General features: G+C 41.4%; 1 protein-coding gene across 1 annotated transcript in view; it reads right to left on the minus strand.

Annotated features, from left to right (window-relative positions):
- EPAS1 (endothelial PAS domain protein 1) overlaps positions 1-14,856 on the minus strand; it is a 159,279-nt gene that overhangs the window by 70,021 nt on the left and 74,402 nt on the right. The window contains exon 2 of the mRNA XM_006125477.5: positions 4,915-5,105. Coding sequence (XP_006125539.1) covers positions 4,915-5,105 — 191 coding nt within the window. The remainder of the gene's footprint in view (positions 1-4,914; positions 5,106-14,856) is intronic.

Below are 14,856 nucleotides of genomic sequence, written 5' to 3' on the forward strand. Positions count from 1 at the left end.
AAGGGATCTAGGGGTCATAGTGGACCACAAGCTGAATATGAATCAGCAGTGTGATGCTGTTGCAAAGAAAGCAAACATGATTCTGGAATGCATTAACAGGTGTGTTGTGAGCAAGACACGAGAAGTCATTCTTTCGCTCTACTCTGCACTGGTTAGGCCTCAATTGGAGTATTGTGTTCAGTTCTGGGCACTGCATTTCAAGAAAGATGTGGAGAAATTGGAGAGGGTCCAGAGAAGAGCAACAAGAATGATTAAAGGTCTTGAGAACATGATCTATGAGGGAAGGCTGAAGGAATTGGGTTTGTTTAGTTTCGAAAAGAGAAGATTCAGGGGAGACATGATAGCATTTTTCAGATATCTAAAAGGGTGTCATAAAGAGGAGGGAGAAAACTTGTTCATTTTGGTCTCAAAGAAGCAATGGGCTTAAACTGCAGCAAGAGAGGTTCAGTGCTGATGTGTTCTAAAATAAATAACATTTTAAACTATTTATTTAAAATATTCAGGGCCAAATTCATGTCTACTTGGTGAACTCAAATATGTTTGCATCTGAGATGAACAAGGTTTTGGGCCAAGATTTTCAGAAGTGACCAGTTTCGGACACCTGAGAGGGTTCTGATTTTTGGGGAGCAGTAAGAGAGCAGGTGTAAAGCACTTTCTGAAAATCAGGCTTCTTTAAGGTGTCCAAGGTGGACACCCAAAAGTGCAGAGACCAAAATAACTTCTGAAAGTTTTCTATGTCCAAAAGTGCATTCAGTGTAGTAACAACGTAGATGCTGGTTACACAATAGAACTATACTTGCTGTACAAACAGAGACCAACATCTGCCTTGCTCTGGATTTATGGTTAAATCTATACCCAGCTTGGAAGATAAAATTATTAAAACAAAGTCAGTCACAGTTGTGACCAATGACTTATTTGCAGGTTCATTTAGCTACTGGGTAGTGGCGTATTCCAAGCAAAGTGATTCAGCTGCATTCACCACACTTTCGTTTTAAAACCTGATTTAATATTATACACAAATTGTGCCAGTAAAAGATCTTGAAACTATCAAACAATATAAACTTAAGTTATACATTTTTTAGTCTGGTAAGAAGTATAGATTTCTTTCTTTTTGAGAGTTCACTTTGCTTTAGTAATTGCCAGATGAATCTGGTGTCCTAGGGTAATGATAAGAACAACGAATTGGAAATTACTTAATTTTAACTTTCAAAGACATCCTAGTAATATAATAATGTTGTCAGCTTGTCTTCAGGGGTAAAATTAATTTGTTTTCTCACTCTCTACACCGATCAATAGCACTTAATCTGTACATGTAAAAAAGGTCTGCAATTTTTAAAACTGGTTAAAAAAGTAACTAGATTGCGTGGCATATAGTCTTTTTAATTGGAAGAAAGTTTATTTTATGCAATTTGTTTGAGTATGGCATATTACTGACGAAACCATAAAAGACATGCAAGAGAGTTTTCTGCAGATCCCTTTGTTGTATTTCTCATTACAATAGGCGCAGAGAATAATTGGTTGAAAAAAGGCAGTTACCAGCTTTCTCGTAACTGGTATTCTTCGAGATTTGTTGTTCACCTCCACATCAATCAGGTGTGAGTGCATCGGAGACCTTTTTCCCTAGCAGCTCCCATCCAATTGGCTGTGGAGCCCTCGAGTGGCACCGCTATAGCAGACCTTATATACCACTGCTGACCCGACCCCACGTTTGGTTTCTTCTTGCCGGCTAGTCTGACAGAGGGCAAGGAGAGTGGATACTGGAATGGATGTGAATAACACATCTTAAAGAATGCCTTTCTGGGAGTGATTACATCTCCCAGAAGGGTTCTGAACAAAGAACACTCTCCTTAGAGCCCCCATATACCATTTTTCATAAGGATAAGATGCAGCTTAGACCATATCCAACTTTCCTACCAAAGATTGTTTCTCAGTTCCATCTCAGACAGGATATTTTCCTCCCAGTGTTTTACCCAAAATCACATATGAATGCCAGACAGCAGGCACTATACACGCTAGACTTGCATGTGGCCCTTTCCTTCTATAGTGAGCACGCAAGTCCCTTTAGGAAGCCTACCCATCTATTTGTGGCAATAGTGGATCATATGAAAGTTGTCCAGCTCAACCTAACACATATCCTCATGGATAGTGGACTGCACATGTACCTGCTATGATCTGGTGGGAGTTACGCTGTCTTTAGTGATGGCCTACTCTACCAGAGCCCAGGCTTCTTCCACGGCATTTTTGGCACAAGTTCCCATTAAATCTGTAGGGCAGCAACATAGTCTTCAGTATACAAAGTACACAGCTTGCTATGCCATTGGCAAGCAGTTGAGGGCTGATGCAGCAGTTGGTAGAGCCAAACTCCAATCAGTGATTCCTAACTCCAACCCACCTCCGGGGTGCAGCGGCTTGGGAGTCACCTGATTGGAATCGATGTAAACAAGCACTCAAAGAAGAAAAGACAGTTATAAGAAAGCATCTAAGAAAGACTATCTTTCTCAGAACTGGAGGTGGAAAGGCAGCACAGTAAACATACAGACACCTCATAATCACCTAGGCTACGTCTACTCTGCACAGTTATTTTGGAATAAGCTATTCCAGAATAGTTATTCCAAAATACCATGTCTACGCTGTAGAGAAGCCTCAAAATTAGTCTGAGGCAGGCTTCCCTAATGTAGATGTGCTATCTCAATTTAGAGCCCCAGGAGGAATAACTTAGAATGGCCCTGGTGACGGGCTATTTCGAAATAGCAGAAGTGTAGTGTCTACACACATCTTATATCGAAATAACTATTTTGGAATAGGCATTATTCTTCATAGAATGAGGTTTACAGAAGTCGGAATAAGCTGTCCGTTATTTCAAAATTATTTTGAAATTACGGAATTGTTGTGTAGACGCTCGCATAGTTATTTCAGAATAACTGAAGTCATTCCAAAATAACTTTGCTGTGTAGAAACACCCCTACAAACAGAAGTGGATGAATTTGACTTAATCTGACTAGACCTGTTGAATAGCCACAATTAGCATGTGATTTAGTGATTAGACTCTATTATAAAATAGACCATCAGCAAGTAACAGAAAATATAAGATGCTTTCTAATAGCATTTATTTGATATCCTATTTGTCTGCTTAAAGACTGTGGGTAAGACCTTGACTCTGTTGAAGTCAATGGAAGTCTTTCCATTGGCTTACCTGGGAACAGCATTTCACCTATACAATTTCATTTTTAAGTCAGGCATTGCATACGTTAATGTTAATATAGTAGTTTCAGTGTTTTAAGAAGTCATTGTAAGAAAAATAACCCTAGAAAGACATGACTAGTGAAATGCAAATCTCAAAAAACATGGTTAACTTTCAAGAACTTGCGAAGATTCAGGTCCGTTTTTATTTTATTCAAACAATTTTACCATTAATAGATCTTGCAGTGTTTTGTCCAAAGAACCAACCCCTTTAATTTCAGATGTTGTAATTACTCTTTACACATCCAACTGTAGGTAATGAGTAATGACATGCTTCAAACATCAAGGGATTAACTCTTTAACATTTCACATCCCTGGTTTTTACTATCACAAAACTAAATACAAGTATTATTCCTTGACACAATTCAGAAGAATGGAAATTGTTATTACATTTGCTTTCATTGATCTTACAGGTTGCAGAGGCTACAAATGTCTGCTAAAGTGACTTTTCAGAACAGTGATTAAAACATTTTGAAATATATTTCACAACTTACACATGCTGAGAGATCTCAACCTCCATCTAGCTCTGATATGATAAAAATTGAGTGGTTTCTATTTTAACAGAATCTCTCCCTCCAAGTCAAATATTATAAGGTTGTGTTTCATCGATTTAGCACATTGTGCCTCAGATCCACCAGAATACCATGTATTATCTATCTACTATCACCATATAGTACAATTAATCATTTTAAACCATTTTTTTTGGATATTCAAAATGTAAGATCTGCCTTCTAAATACTTTAGTGTAAATGGCTTTTCCAGGCCAAATAAGGAATTACTTGGCTTAGCATGGAAAAGCAATTTATAATCTAGGTATTTTGATTATTATATTTAGAAAATACAGATTGAACCTCTCTAGTTTGGCACTCTCTGGTCTGGCATGATTTTAATTAGCTGCATGGCCACTTATCATAGGTGTGGCCAAGTTTCCTGTGGTCCAATAAAGTTTGTGTACAAACACCAGTCCTGCTCTCAGTGCTCTGTGCTGTGATTTAGCTCTAATTTATTCCTAAATGTCTTCTAAGAGCCCAGTAAGCAGTGCACGTGTTGGTAATGCTGCTAGACAATACTGACCTCCCATGGTTCAGCAAATTCTCTAGTTCAGCACAGGTCAGGGTGCTAGAGAAGTTCAATCTGTAATAAGCATACCTATGGCATTCTGATATAAACTAACACTGACCTCTTGCCAAAGGTGAAAGTAAGCTGAAATGCAGGGTGCAGCACTAGGAGACTGGCCCGCAACAGGCAGGATTCCAGATGCTACCTGTACCCTGGGTAGCATGGCCACAGTGCACACAGGCTCCAGCCTCTCTGCTCAGGCAGCACAGTCCCCGCTACCCTGGCCAATCCCGGGGCCTCGGCCAAACCTGGTCCCTGCCCTGAGTTCTCCACACAAACCTCCAGTCCCCTGCTCTAAATGACCGCACAACCTCCTTCCCTGACTCCTGCACCCCTCACAGCCCAACCCTCTGTGAAGACTTCTGCACCCCTCTCCATGCCCCCAGTCCTCTGCCTTGAGCCCCCCACATGCCATCCCACACATACATTTCTTACAGATACTGTCATATTCCAACCCCCTTCCCTAGTCCCCCCCAAGGGGAGGTTACAATAAGACAGTACCTATAAGAAATTTAAGTTATTTTCATCCCTGCCCTTCTCTTATATGGGCCTTACCTGAAGACAACAGTTTGTGAGTGCGTAAGAAACTGATTGCCAGACGCATTATGGATGCCTTGTCCAGATGCGAACTAACATTGTGGGGCAAGGGCAGTTCATGGGCTAATTCATAGAATACTTCAGTCTCCTTGCTTCTTCTGCACCTTGCTGCATCTCTGGATTTCTCCTTCCTCCTTTCTGAGCTGCTCCTATAAGTAAGCAAAAAAGACAGCTCCTGAGAAGCAATTCATATCTTGAGAGATATTAATGATCAAAGAATATAATCTTCTCATCGGTGAGTCACCTGAGCCATTTGGCTTAAAATAATAGATATGATTAGCATTTTGATTCTTTATAAAGCCCTTGGAAAATGACAACCACAATAAAAAAAATGTTTACATTTTATTCAGGTTAACATTTGGTCCTAATGAATTTCCACTGACTTCAAATGGAAGCAAAACATGGCCTTTAGTGATCAGACTTAAAAGATACAGAAAATCAGAGGTGCTGCAATCATTCTATTTAAATGTGATTAATTAAAAGACTTTATTTTCTGGAGGGTTTAAAATTGTTTGGATTTTTCAAACAAGTTGAATTCAAGTATTTGCAATGGTTTAGGAGACATAAATATCCTTCATAGCACCTTGTAAAGAAACTGACATTCTGACCCCATTTAAGTCAATGGCAAAACTCCTACCGTTTTCACAAGGGTAAGGATTACAGCCACAAATTCTTAATTTCCATAACTGCATGAAATAAAGTATATAGTGATACTATTATCATGGAAAGCCGTTCAGTTAATTTTGCCTTCAGTGCAAAGAACTTCTACAGTGCTGTCATATGGAATGGATCTTAAAGAAAAAAACACCTTAATAATGTTAATTTTACTACTGACCACAGATGACTCACAAAGGATCCTATCCTGCCAGGAACAAAGCGCAGTGCACAAGGGTGATGGGTGCACAGCACTTGTTTCACAGTTGGAGTTATTTCAGAGAGTGTAGCACTATTCCTAGATAAAGTGAATTGCAAAGGCCATTCCTTGCATTTCAGTGAAAGGAAGCAGCGGTCTACCAAGCTGTGCTGATCTACTTAAAATGTTCCAGTTCTAAATCCGATGGTACACATAAAAAAGAATCCTTTCTTTCCTATGAAAAGAGAGTGACCATGAAATATAGTAAACAGAAAACTATGGTACCATAAAATAAAGCCAAATCTTGACAAAATGGCTGTGTCTACAATGGCATCCCTTTTCCGGAAAAGGGATGCTAATGAGACACTTCAGAATTGCAAATCCGCGGGGGATTTAAATATCCCCCGCGGCATTTGCATTTACATGGCTGCCACTTTTTTCCGGCTCGGGGTTTTTGCCGGAGAAAAGCGCCAGTGTAGACGCGATTCTCCGGAAAATAAGCCCTTTTCCGGAGGATCCCTATTTGCACTTGAAAGTAGGAATAAGGGATCTTCCGGAAAAGGGCTTATTTTCCGGAGAATTGCGTCTACACTGGCGCTTTTCTCCGGCAAAAACCCCGAGCCGGAAAAAAGCGGCAGCCATGTAAATGCAAATGCCGCGGGGGATATTTAAATCCCCCGCGGATTTGCAATTCCGAAGTTTCTCATTAGCATCCCTTTTCCGGAAAGGGATGCCAATGTAGACACAGCCAATATGTTTTAGTAAAAAGTCGTCTTCTCTCTCCTGTTTGTTCCTCCAGTGAAATAAAGACAACCAATAGAACCAGTCTCCTCCACATTCCAAGGAGAACAAAAATAATGACGGTCAAAGATATTTTACAAGGGGGAGTGGACAAAATTAATCGACCGGGAAGCACAATGCTAAATTTAAAGAAGCAATAAACATAAGCACATTTGTTACAAGTTTGGGGTGGGCTAATCTGTTGAGAGAAAACATCATTAATTCCTATGCAGTAATTTATAAATAGTCCGGGAAGGATTAGAGTTTTATTAGTAAATGTTGATACAATTAAACCAAAATTATCCATCAGAATTATTTTTTTAAACCAAATTCTGGCAAGCCTATTTATAAAATGTATTTATACCAAAGAACACAGGGTACATCTACCCCAAAAGGAAATAAAAAATGAAAAGGTGTTTAAAAATCTTCAGTTAATATAAATCAGTGTAGTTCCATTGACTTGAGTAGAATTTCATCAGTTTACAACAGCTAATGGCTTTGCATCCACCCTCTGGATTTTACAGTGTCTAGTGAAATCTATTGCTCCATTTTCCTGGTCAGAAAAGTATAACAGCAGTCATTTTAAAAGGCCTGGCTTGGATGAGCACAGAATGATCAGCCTCTCGGTTTCAGAAGCCGTAATTTTTTAGCATGTAATGTCACCCAAGCAGGCTCTCATTTTGAGGGTAAGAGCTAAGGTGTGTGTGACCTAGAGGCAGATTATAGCATATTTGAGTGGGAGGGGCTGGTGGATGGATAGGCTGGACATGCTTGCCAACAGGGGAAATCACAGATGGCTTTGTCATGTTAGCTACAGTAGGGCAGGCGGGCAGGCTCCATGCCTGGCTCCGCCAGGCTCCTGGAAGCAGCCACCATGTCTGCCTCATAGGCAAAGGGACAGCCAGGGGGGCTCTGTACGCTGCCTCTGCCTGCTGCTGCCCCAAGAACCAGCTCTCATTGCCTCTGGGGCACTCCTCCGCCTCAGAGTCAGAGGGACATACCACTGCTTCCCAGGAGCCAGGCAGACTTCCTCCCACCTGAGGTCAGTGCTGCCCAGAGCCTGCACCCCAAACCTCTTCCCACTCCCCAAACACCTACCTCAGTTCCTTCCTGCACCCCAAACTCCTCATCCCCAGCCTCATCCCAAAGCCCTACACCCCAATCCCCAGTCCCAGCATGGAGCCCCTCCCACAACCAGAATACTTCATTTCTGGCTCCCCACCCCAAAGCCCACGGCCCCTCCCAAACTCCAACCCGTTTGCCCCAGCCTGGAGTCCCCTCCTGCACTTCAAACCTTGCCCCAGCTACATCCCAGAGCCTGCACCCCAACCATAACCCTCACCTCCTCCTGCATCCCAACCTGCTGCTCCTGCCCAGAACTTCCTCTCACACTCCAAATCCCTTCCCCCATCCCAGAGCTTCTTCCTGAACTCCAAAACCCTCTTCCCTGGCCCCACCCCACAGCCCGCACTCCTGACCTGCACTCCCAGGCTAGACTACAAGCTTCTTTCAAAAAAGCTTCTTTCGAAAGCGTCTAGACAGCAACCAGTATTTTCAAAAAAGAGAGCCGCTTTTTTGAAAGAGAGCACCCAGACAGTCTAGATGTTCTCTTTCGAAAAAGCACTGTTTGTGTTCAAAAATGCCTTTTTTTGAAAGAGCACTTTTGAAAAAAGGTGTTATTCCTCGTAAAACGCGGTTTTCCACAGTCAAAAAAACTGCTGCATTCTTTCAATTTAATTTTGAAAGAACACAGCAGCAGTCTAGACACAGGTGAAGTTTTTTTTAATAAAGGCCACTTTTTTCGAAAAAACCTTGCAGTCTAGTGATAGAAATGTAGCCGTGTTAGTCTGGTGTAGCTGAAACAAAATACAGAACGATGTAGCACTTTAAAGGCTAACAAGATGGTTTATTAGATGATGAGCTTTCGTGGGCCAGACCCACTTCCTCAGATCCTTTCTGATCTGGGGTCTGACCCACGAAAGCTCATCATCTAATAAACCATCTTGTTAGTCTTTAAAGTGCTACATAGTCCTGTATTTTGTTTCTTGCACCACTTGTGTCTAGACACACCCCTAGCTGGGGCAGTGCTTTGGAGAAGAGGCAGGAACAGGGACTCAGAGTCTATGTCTACACTATAGCCTCTTGTGCAAAGAATATACAAATGAGGCTGTGTGTGGAATATCGCCACACCTCATTTGCATAATAAATGAGGCTCCTTTTTATGCAAAAGCCCCCTCTTGCACAAGAGCCGTTCTTCCGCATTTTTTTTCAGGAAGAACGGCTCTTGCGCTAAAGCCTGTTGTGAAAAAACAGAGCCTCATTAATTATGCAAATGAGGTATGGCGATATTCCAAGGTTAGCCTCATCTGCATATTTTTTGCACAAAACGGGCGCAGTCTAGACATAGCCAGAGTGTTTGGTTTTCTGCATTTAGAAAGTTGGCAACAGTAGTCTATATGGCTGAGGTTGCAAATGTGTGCTGATGGGTATGTCACCAGAGAAAGAAGTCTTAGAAATGTATCTTTTAATCCTGTAATAAATTCTAAAATGTTGGCAGAGATATATTATGAGAGTTATCTATGAGATGCTCAAACATGGAAATTGTAGTTGCATAGAAATTTGATAGTTCCTTCAAAGAGCCTGCTTAGGTGAGTAAAGGTCACAAGAGGACACTTTTTTTTTTTTTTAACTTTGGTTGTAGTTTATGTTTCATGGGACTATGGTAATTTAGCAAAGACAAAGTTAATTAAAATAGTATCTTGGCTTTAGGCCAGAGTGCACAGTTAAATAAATATAAAAGAAATTTAAAAAAAATCAAAATCAACACAGCTCAATAAAATAACTTTTTAGATGCAAAAGATAACATCAACCTGTCTCCCAAAATCAAATATAGTTTGAAAATCACAACCCATAAACCAAAATTAAAATAAGGGTTGGAAATAAATTTGTTCATTTAGGTCAGTAGGAATCTACCTTTCACATACTTTTTTCTGGTCTTTGTGACTCGCCTGGCAAGTAGGGACAGCCCATGCAACAGAAACATTTTCCGTACACAACAAATATATTAGTTTTTGAGCTGGTATAGCAGAAGGCATATGAGAAAAGAATTAGATTGAAAGAAATGTAATAGTGATCTAATAAATAAGAGTGAGATTATTTGGTCAAATAAAGTCCCTCCACCCAGATTTCTGCACCACTTGTGTGCAGGAGAGTCAGTTTACCTCCTTTGTCCTCCTTCTCTGGGTCACAGGAAAAGCAGAACCATGTGGGTATTTTTACACCAAAGTTTTCCCAGGGAAATTATGTTTTTTAAATGCCACTTCTATCTAAAGCAAACCTATGCTTTGCCTAAAATGACTGATTTATAGGAGCAAGCCCACCAGTCGAATAAAGATTACAAATAGAACAAAAACAAAACAGAAAACCCCTTGCTGCAATATTTATGAGAATTTCCTATTGTGTTTTGGAGAATGTAACTCAAACCACAAATGTTCAATTCTGAATGTAGAGACCACGATTTTCAAATTGGTTTCTAAATTAAACAAAACACCCAACAATGTAGGAAGTAGAGTCCCTACTAAAAAAATCTCCTTTCATTTCAATTCTGAACTAAGCACATACAAAGGACAAGCCATTTGACATTTACAAATTAAAGACTGGTTATCTCTTGATGCCGTTCAAACCACAAAGAAAACTATTTTTGTCAGGCTCAGTAAATGTAATATAGAAATGTGGCTGAAGCAAACTGATTTCATTAACTGTGGTTGCCCAAGATTTTTAATACCTTATGGTGTTTATAGATTGTCATTGGTTCAAACTGTATTACATTATCCTTCTACAATGCTTTTGATCAGTCATTATTTTTGCAACTTACATTTGTTAAAAGTTATTACACACTGCACCCATAGATCTTTATACTCTGAGAATCCTGCAGAAAAGCAACCTCTCTACCTTTCAAAGAATTAATTTGCTCAACCAGTTTTGATTGATAGATAGGTAGACAGAGCTATCTGAATGCAAGCACTTCTGCTTGAAATCCTCCCCCCCCTTCTCTTGCCTGTCACCTCCTGCATAACTGTTTTCTTCTTTCCTCTCTCTAACACAGCACACTGAACCTGCATCATTACTGCAACCAGACCTTCAACACACACAGATGCGGGTGCAACACAAGCCCGTTTTAGTGACACAGAGAATCTCAATAGCAAGACAAAGCTCTGTCTAACCTTTATCTGCCTGCCAAGGACAACTCTTTCAAAGAATGTCAATCAATGCTTGGTCCTCATGACTGTGAGGTTTCAAAAAATTACTTCTGCACATTTGTTGGGGTTCCCTCCCTTCCCAAGAAACATACTGCACAGGCAATGGTATAACAGTCAGGAATAACAGAGACTTCACTAATATGTGGTGTTTTCATTGTTTTCCTTTGCACATTGGAGGCCAAAGCTGGCTGCAGCTACACCTACTGACTTTAGTGAAGGAGCATTTTACCTAGTTCCATGGCTTGATTTGCCCATGTCAGGAGAATGAAAGCATAACCACTCAACAACTAGGTTGTACTGCGCCCTGAATGAGCACTAACATTGAATCGTATTCCTACCTCATTGTGGTAAAAGAATGGATCAGGGAGAAGGCAGAGCTTGACAAATGTCTGAACTACTCCTTGCAGCAAATTTTAGTAAGGCTCACACCCATTTTTGTGGTGAAAAAGAAAGCGTTGTTTGGCCCAAGTGTATGACATTCCCTGGAGAAAGTGACTCAAAAAGCCTGGTTCTAGCTCACCCGGGGGGGCTGACAGAATTACTGAGCCCCTGATCAAGGTGTGTGGGGGAGTGGCCTCACAATCCTGGAAGGAGTGGGGCCTTGGGCAAAAAAGTTGTGGCTACGAGCAGCCAGCCCTCAGCACTACCTGGACCACACCATGCCCCCCCAGCCAGGCCTTAGCACCACCAGGACTGTGCTGCTTGGGGCTCTGGCAGCAAACTGAAGGGCCTGGGCTCCACTTCACTACCACTGCTACTGCGTTGGTGGCCTGGAGCTCCAAATCCTTCTGAATTGCCAGTCCCTGGGGCAGCTGCCCCTTCTCCCCTCCCTCCCCCACCCACAGGCCTGAGCTCACCCAAACCTCTGTAGAACTTTCAAGGGACACACACCTCCAACACACAAACACAGAGCTTACCAGACACTGAGGGCCTGCTGTGAATCACCTCAAAGCTAGGGTTGCCAATTTTCCACTTGCACAGAACTGAATACCTCTGCCCGTCTCCTACCCCATCTATCCTCTGTTACCATGCCCTCTACTGTGCCTCTTCTCTGAGGCCCTACCCCCTGCTCACTTCATTCCCCCCTCCCTCATTTACTCACTCTCCCCACCCTCATTCGTTTGCTCATTTGCATCGGGCTGGGGGTTGGGTACAGGGGTTGTAAGGCTGTGGCTGGAAATGCCTTCTCTGATGTAGGGCTGGAGATAAGGGATTAGATGTGCATGAAGGTGCTCTAGGCTAGGATTGAGGGGTTTGGAAGGCAGGAGTGGAACCATGGGTGAGGCAGAGGGTTGGGGTCTAAGCAGGAGTTAGGAATGCAGGCTCTGGGCATTGCTTATCTCAAGCAGCTCCTGGAAGCAGTGGTGTGTCCTCCCTGCGGCTCCTAGGTGCAGGTGCAGCCAGGTGGTTCTGTGCGCTGCCCCATCTGCAAGCACCGCCCCTGCAGCTATGATTCCCAGCCAATGGAAGCCAGAGAGCTGGCGCTGGGGGTGGCATCAGTGTGCAAAGCCCCCTGGCTGCCCCTATGCCTAGGCTTGCATCCTAGTAAAAAACAGTTAATTCTGCAGAAAGTTATAATTCCGTAATACAATTAGACTGTGTTGTTCTAGAGCTCTAAAGTTTCATGACCTCTGCCATCAGTACCCAAAGAGCTGAGATAAGTTGCTATGGAAGTTAATGCAACATCTACTGTGCTGTGAATTTATGAAATGTTTAGAATTACATAGCTTCACACTGGCTTACATTCGTTTACTTAATTAGTTTTGTATCTCTGGACTTTGTTTGAAATTGCTGTGTAAGTAAACCTCTTGATCTTATCAAATAAACAAGCATATTACTCTATATTGCAAGGCTCATTATTAAGCTCTTGTAGTTCAGACACTATTAAATATCAAGAATCCACAGTTTATAAAACTGTTGCACAAAATATTTACACAGGTTGAAACTCTCTAAACTGGGTCTCTCTGATCCAACAATATCCATGGTCTGGCAGGCTGTTGTGGCAGGGATTGCTGGTCCACCATCTCTGGGTCGGCCATGGCAGGGAACCACTGTGGCAGGACCGTGAGCTGCTGCAGCCAGCTGGTAGGGCCGTCCTAGTACCATAGCAAGCAGCTGGCAGGCAGCACAGGACCGGTGGCAGGGGGGCAGCCAAAGGGGAAACTGTCTGCTAAGCCAGGAGAAGCCAGGCTGGGGGGGAGCCAGAAATGACCTCCCTTGGTCTGGCAAAATCCCTTATCCAGGACCAGTCAGGTCCCAAGGGTCCCGGACCAGGGAGGTCCAACCTGTAGTAATTCACGCTGGCTTCAAAGTTTAGTCAAAGCTTCAGGTAAAGCTTGCAGAAGCTCGAGTCTGTAACTCAATTAAGGTTTGTTTCTTTTATATAAAAGAGAAATGTATTTCCTTTTTAAATGATTGTATTTTTCAAAAATGCAGTGTTATTTTATGCAGTTAATTTTTAATTTCTGATTTATTAAAAATTATTTTTTTCCTTTTTTTAGTAATTTGTTAAAATAGGAATTCCATTAAGTGTATTTTTTCTTCTTCCCTATAAACTCTTATCATTCACTATTATCTTAATAAACAAGAGCTATTGTCAATTTGGTTTTCAATAATATTTTCTTCTAGTTTTCAAACCTTAACCACTGATTTAGCTATGCCAAAACAGAGCTCTACTCCAAATTTCTCCATTTTATCTCATTTCTATAAGGCTTATTGAGAAGCAATTCTATTCTAGGTTCATTCTATGTTTCCACCTATTCTTGGTTCAGTCTCTTTCAACACTTGCTCCATTATGTCAGTTTTAAGGACTGCATTTGCTTTGGCGACTCTCTCTTTTCTATATGGCTTTATGAGAAGCAATCCCAATCCAGACACATCGGCTACGTCTACACTGGCACCCTTTTCCGGAAATGCTTAAAATGGAACAGTTTTCCGTTATAAGTATTTCCGGAAAAAGCGCGTCTACATTGGCAGGATGCTTTTCCGGAAAAGCACTTTTTCCAGAAAAGCGTCCGTGGCCAATGTAGACGCACTTTTCTGGAAAAAAGCCCCGATCGTCATTTTCGCAATCGGGGCTTTTTTGCGGAAAAGACTACTGTGCTGTCTACATTGGCCCTTTTCCGGAACAGTTTTTCCGGAAAAGGACTTTTGCCCGAACGGGAGCAGCATAGTTTTTCCGGAAAAACACTGACAATTTTACAGTAGATTGTCATTGCTTTTCCCGAAAAGCAAGCGGCCAGTGTAGACAGCTGGCAAGTTATTCTGGAAAAGCGCCTGCTTTTCCGGAATAAGTGGCCCAGTGTAGACACAGCCACCCTGTTTTCCTGGCACAATCAAACTCTGATCTTGCTTTAAGTTATGTTAAAAGGAAGATGTTTATTGAATTTGCTCATCCTCGTTCTTATTATATAAGAGGAGTTCTTGATCAGACAAGCTCTCTAAAATATAGAGTAGATTTACTGTACACACAGAATGGCTGACCAAACTGATTAGACCTCATTAAGAATAGTAAGAATTTAAAGGAATATTTTTAGAATAAAAATCATATGAATCTGAAAATACTTAACTATCTAGTTAATATATTTTGCATTTCACTATGTTTAGACAATACATCCCAAATATTCAGCTGCTATAAACTGGCATAGAATCTAGCCCTGAAATAATAAACTAGCCAGTTTCTCTTCTGTTTACAGTCATGTTCACTTTCTGATTCTACAGTAACTCAATGCTGCAGTGTTTGGGTCCAGATCCAGAGACAAATATTTATGTGACTGTCTTTCTCATTTTGTTTTTAAACTTCATTGAAATATGGAGTTTGTAACAACTTTATCCATCTTATGTTCAAAAATAACCTTCATTCTGGACATCACAGTGTTCAGGTGTCCCTTTAAATTAAGAAAATCTGCATGATAAACAGCAGATGACACACTCATCAGGAACAAAGGCAAAAAATATGGATGTTTGAGAATAATTCCTGTAGATAAGATTGTCCCAGGCAAAACCAAG

The sequence above is a fragment of the Pelodiscus sinensis genome, chromosome 3 (assembly GCF_052426305.1).
Source record: "Pelodiscus sinensis isolate ZL-2025 chromosome 3, ASM5242630v1, whole genome shotgun sequence".
In the NCBI taxonomy this organism is placed as follows: Eukaryota; Metazoa; Chordata; order Testudines; family Trionychidae; genus Pelodiscus; species Pelodiscus sinensis.